General features: G+C 36.6%; 1 protein-coding gene across 1 annotated transcript in view; it reads right to left on the reverse strand.

Annotated features, from left to right (window-relative positions):
- LOC137990947 (uncharacterized) overlaps positions 1-6,000 on the reverse strand; it is a 45,494-nt gene that overhangs the window by 25,524 nt on the left and 13,970 nt on the right. Inside the window, exons 7-15 of the mRNA XM_068836073.1 lie at positions 5,265-5,324; positions 5,022-5,066; positions 3,106-3,183; positions 2,190-2,231; positions 1,657-1,813; positions 948-1,015; positions 453-587; positions 310-347; positions 88-151 (exon numbers count right to left, since the gene is read on the reverse strand). Of these exons, the coding sequence (XP_068692174.1) occupies positions 88-151; positions 310-347; positions 453-587; positions 948-1,015; positions 1,657-1,813; positions 2,190-2,231; positions 3,106-3,183; positions 5,022-5,066; positions 5,265-5,324 (687 nt within the window). The remainder of the gene's footprint in view (positions 1-87; positions 152-309; positions 348-452; positions 588-947; positions 1,016-1,656; positions 1,814-2,189; positions 2,232-3,105; positions 3,184-5,021; positions 5,067-5,264; positions 5,325-6,000) is intronic.

A 6,000-nucleotide genomic window follows, 5' to 3' on the forward strand; every position in this document is an offset into this window, starting at 1 on the left:
TCTCTTGTCTTGTAATTAAGTACTGTAAGGTCTGCTGGCTTTAATGCAACATGGCGAATTACAAATAAAGAAACAATAAACAAATACCTGGGATAGCAGAATTTCCAATCCTCTAAAAACACTTTTACATTCCAAGGTAATCTCATTTACTCTAGGAGAGAAGAAGCAAGATATTAGAGAGCTTACCACAGCAAAACTGGACAGCCATAACTTTACTTGATGCAATGTTTATCCTTGAATTAGGTTTGACTTTGACCTCATTACAAGTTGCAACTTGATGCTTAAAAAATGCAAAAGAAATGAATCTACCTCTTCACTCTGCTAACTTGCCTTCCACCAACAGTTACCTTGAACAAGAAAACAAACTCGTACATGAGGTAGGGTAAAAAAAAAAACGTAAGAGGACATTCAAAAGTAACAGACCACAAGAAAGGTAACACGTAAACTCATACCATTTCAACAAAGGTATCTTTGACTTCTGAATCATGTTTGCCCCTCTCCAGTAATTTTCTGAGAAGTTCACCATTGACAGTTACTCCATCGCATGACCAGCCCCCAATGTGAGCAAGAAAAAACTGAGAAGGCGCCTAAGAAATTCAAAGAATTTTTTTTTCTTTTGCAACTTAAACATTAATGTGCCATAAAGAAAGAGAGAAATAGGGGTGGGGTGGGGGGAGACAGAAATTGACGGAAGGCTCAATCATTCATTGAACAACCCCTACAAGAAATTTGAAAATATGGAAAAGGAGTTAAACCCATGTTCCCTAGCTACGATCACTGCAGGTTGTGATGATGGCTGCACTATTTGCCCACACCCTGGCTGATCGATCCTTTAAATTGTGGTATCTTGGGTCTCCCTAAGGCCTACTTTTCCCAAATGGAGTACAGTACACTGGAGCAACATGTGATTTTTGTAAAAAAAATGGCTAATGGATGGAAGTGCATACTTCTGATTGGTTAGATTGTATAAACTCTGACCACAGGTCTTCCTCAGCTGAAGTAGGGCTTGCAGCAGCTGCAAAGTTGAACAGTAATAAAATACATGTACATATCATACACTTTTATACACTGGAATTAATAACATTACATTAATACTCTTAACGGTTTTTTCTGCAATTCACACCTCAGTCTACTGTTTTATCTGTTTCCACACCATAACAGACCACCTGAATTTTGCTCACTCTTCTTAGAGAGGTTTTTCTCTGGTTAGTCCGTTTTTCCAGGAGTATAGATGAAGAAAAATCAAGTTTAAACCAACAAATGCAACGGCATCAATAATTATTTGAACACTGGATGTGCTAATAATCACTTCAAAACATGGCTGCTGCAAACCGTGAGCAGTTTCAAGTTACAAGCCATATTTAACAATTCCAGTACTATAACAAAATTTGAGAAATGTCATGTTTGAGTGTTACTGCTCCATAAAGCAAACACATAAGTTATCTCCAATAACAATATTTTTTTATTTGTTTAGCTGCTTAAGTAGTTAACAGTCGCTTGCAACTGAAAGCTGCAGAGCTCTGTTTACAAAAAACTACCTTTCAAAATTATTAACCGATTCAGTTTCCAAATTATCGATGAAAATTATGTGGTAAAATCGCCAAGGCTACACTTGACCGCTTTTGGCTGCAAATGAAAAAGAGAGAGTCACTTTACCATGAACAAGATGTTTCAGAACAGTCTTTACACATGGCTCCATAAGAACTGATGTCACTTCTTTCCAAATTTTTCCTCCATCTTGTACTGTTTTGAGGTCTTTTCCAGGTAGTTGACAGCAATGATCAAAGCACTGAATTGAAAATTTCATCGGATCCTGCGTTGAAAACAAAATTAATACATCTAATGTTTATCACAATTTTTCATCATAAATATCTATTTTATCTTCTGCACTTGAGCTCAGCATTACAATTCCATTGGTCTACCAGTACATCTAACATAGCATCCAACAACTTCCCTCTTACCAATTTTCAATAATTCCACTTGATAAATGCTTATTTTTCCTTCCTAGAAGAAAACTTACAGTATATGTATTGAGTACAGTTTTCACAGTTTCCTATCTGCAACACACACTTAGTATGTTCCACTCTTGCCTCCTTTCCTTTTATTTTTGCCCAATTAATTTAAAAGTAATCAACGATAAATAAGATATTTAAATAAAATGATGATGATGATGATGATGATAATCTTACCAATTCTTTGTAAATTCTTTTGGCAAGCAGTTTCTCCAGTTTCTGAAAAAACAACATGGCTTTAAGTAAACGATATCATTTCATCTGGAAGAAACTTCTGAAAACACTTTTGTTCATCAAGTTCATAGTGGGATAAAATTGAACCCAACTTTATACAGATTGTTGTTGTCATCATCGCCGCCATGCACCCTCATGTTTGGAGGATTAATCATAATGAAATGCATTAAGCTCTTTATGGTGGACAATACCATTAGTCTTCTTAGCAGTAAGCTGTCTCTTAAGACCTCTTAGCCTTAAGATGAACTACATTATTTACATCGCATGAAATAAATGTTTATTTTTTATTTAAAGTGCGGGTTGTAGACAAATGAGAGAAGTGATTTGCACCCTTAGCTCATTTGATGACAGATACGCTTAGTTTTAAATGTGAGTCCTTGTTAGCAAGTATGGATTCGGATTTCAAGGTCACGTTGTATTAGGATACATCATTTTCAACTCCAACCAAAAGAGGTTGATGAGCCTGAGGTTAACATTTCCCTGAATAGCACACTTTTCCAAACTTTCGAACTTCAGTCAAAAACACGGTAATTTCAGGCAAGGGTCATCACCAACTGGAGCCATGTGCAATGAGCAGAAACTACCCATCATTATTTTTCAATGCTTTTCACCAGCCAACAAAAGGCAAAAATCCAGCTAACCAGGCCAAACGAAAGAACAACATTATGTGTATTTGAGATTTAAGAGGAGTTACTCTCACATTTGTATGCCTGCTTTTCCAGACAGATGTGAAGTTTAGTCAAAGAGAAGGGTATGGAATCCACACTTAAAGAAATTTGTCTTTGTTATGGTGTAATCCTGGAAATGTCTGCAGCCAATCAGAATCAAGTGTAATTTTGTAATGGACTTATGGGCTCACCTTGCTCAGCTCTTCTCCATTTTTAGGTATTTCATTGTCCTCAATTTGTAAAACCACTCTTCCATTATTTTTTTCAGCCTGTGAAAATTTAATAATGTCATCACCAATGATTACTATCCTCTCAACACTTTTCCAGAGGGTGTGTGCAGGTTAATAATAATAATAATAATAATAATAATAATCATAATCATAATAATAATAAAGTTTATTGTGAAAATACTCTTAGCTACAACAAGGGCGTGCTTTCACAGATGTAACCAAAGTCGGGGTCTGTGAAAGGACGCCAGCTAATTTACGGTTATTCCACAAACAAAATAAAATTTAAAATTTAAAACTAAAAGTGGAATCTATTGTAATTAAGATTATAACAGTAAAATCTAATAAATATATCTTATACATGTATCTAACTAAATACTAAATTCAATAAAGAAGCATCAAAATTATAAAAATTAATTGTACTAGGTTGCAGTTTAGGGTTGCAGGTCATTGTTTTACCATCACTGAAACAACCCAAACTGTTACAAAAATGATAACCTTCGGCTTAACCTTTATCTAAAGTATAGTGTTTAGGCTTAACGTTAGCATTAGTAAAGGTTTGGGTTGTTTCAGCTATGGTGTTCCAATAAACGACCTGCAACCCTAACCTGAAGTTTACACCCTGAAAGTCAGGGAAGGCTTGATAACAACATACATAGAAGTGAAGAGAAGGCCTGATGATGTAATTTAGGAGTTTGTCAATCAGGAATTATGCAGTCATAAAAATAATACAGTGAAGGGAGATTTTCAGCATTATTCATCCAGAGGGTAATGGGACGGAGGGATAAATCTAGTGACTTAAGACGATTATAGTTATCTCTTGTGTATATTAAACAACATCGTCGCTCTTTGGAGGTTGGGTGCCCGAAACATCCTGGAGCTTCCACTATTGGCAGCCAGCTCCAAGATGGAGACTGCACCGATGGCTGGCAAAACCTGACAACCCAGCCATGAGCCCGCACGCCCCCGAGAAGAATGGGCACCCGTCACACTGATACATAGTGGAAAGCAGAGGGTGGGGAGGGAGGGAACAAAAACTGCTAAACGCTCCACACACAATGCTCCTACTTCCCGCCACACTGATAAATAAGCGATACAGCCCAAAGCACGAGGTATTCCACGCATGCGCCAGTATACTACAACCACTGACCAATTGGCTGCAGTCGCTCCTAGTTGTTTACTTGGTTAAACTTCGTTAAACCTCATACAACATTACTTTTTTTTATTTTGCTGTGAATGCGTAGCTAAAAATGCAACCAGTTAACATGCAGGGACCATCTGCGCCAAAAGTCATTGGGACATCTTGCTACATAACTATAAAATTAATAACCATAAAATTAAAGTAAGCGCAGATTTTACACTTTTCACAAAACGTGCGAAAAGCGTGGACACTGCTCTTAATTTTTACTCTAATAAAAATATTGCTGTCTTTAGCACCTAAACACTCCCCGCCTCCTCATCAGACACATAAATTATGCACATTCCCCAATAATATTCATTATTGGCTTTATTGGGTGACTAGTGCCACCATAAAAACCCCAACATTGTCAGGGGGCAGAGGGAAGAGAGGACTTGACTAGAAGGGGGGAGGGGTGATGACTCATTGGATCTGAAAAAGCCATTACGTATCCCAAGATTGTAGTTAGTAAAAAAAATACATGGTGGCAAGAATTCTCTTTTATTATAAATTATAAACACCAATGAAATACCAAGTGATCTTGAAAAATATTTCACTTGTTCGCTGCCGTCACTCGTGAAATATTTTTCAACACTCAAAGAGAAATTTCATACCTCTGTGCGGCCATGTAATATCCTCTATTTCTTAAAGCAGTGAAACTTTTTCTAAAAAGTATCCAAAATATGATCTTTGAATTATTTACCTTGACTAAGGAAAGGGCTTTGCCTTTGCTGTCCATTTGATTTTCCTGCAAGAATAATCACTTTCTTAAAATCTTACACAGAACTCAGAGTACAAGTGTCTAACTGAAACTGTTGTCCCAAACTGTTTCACAAGCAACAATAAATGCACTATTATACTGCATGACCTTGCAAACACTTCAAAATATCTTGAAATTCTTGAATGCAAGTATATGCTGGGGAATTAAATTAAAATCAAAACTTACAAACAAGCAGTCCAGAACTTGACTTAATACTATTTTCACAACATCTGAATAAGGAAGGGTCTGGAAAAAAAAAGAATATAAAGCTACATAGAAATAGCAACTACATTAATGCTCCACTTTTGCTATACATGTAATTTATTCTGAAGCTTTTTCATCAAGTTGGGTATCAAGTTGGGTCGCGTATCAATGAAATTAGTGGTAACAATAAAGCTACAGAAACTTCTGGTCTCAGCTACTGTACAGTGTAGGTGATGTTTATAGTGTGTTGAACTAAAAGAAGTACCCACCCAAGATAACATTTAAATGCATCTCTAGACCGAATAATATTTTGGCTTCTTTTCACAAGCAAGGAATGCTGAAAGTAATTTGATAATTTGCAAATGCAATTTGTTGGCATTGATTGCTCACAGCATTGCTCATGAATGCTTGACGTTCTCAAGTGAGTGGTCATCGACTGAAGTCTCTAAGAGTACAGGGATAATATTATTAAGCATCCATGACCAATGCAAGGCTGTGATGATGTCTTGACTCCAGGGTCCTTTTATCTTCTAAAGGAACTAACAGTATTCCAATTAGTGCAAAGAAGAGTTAGAGTTGGAGTTCACTAGAGTTTGACGTCTGATTCAAGAATACTCCTCTCTTTCACTGCATGTTCTGAAGACCATTAAATGGTACAGAATCCATTAGCTCACTCGAGTCTGATGCCTGACATCACAACTACAATGTCCTTTCTTCT

Source organism: Montipora foliosa, chromosome 1 (assembly GCF_036669935.1).
Source record: "Montipora foliosa isolate CH-2021 chromosome 1, ASM3666993v2, whole genome shotgun sequence".
NCBI classification, from domain to species: Eukaryota; Metazoa; Cnidaria; class Anthozoa; order Scleractinia; family Acroporidae; genus Montipora; species Montipora foliosa.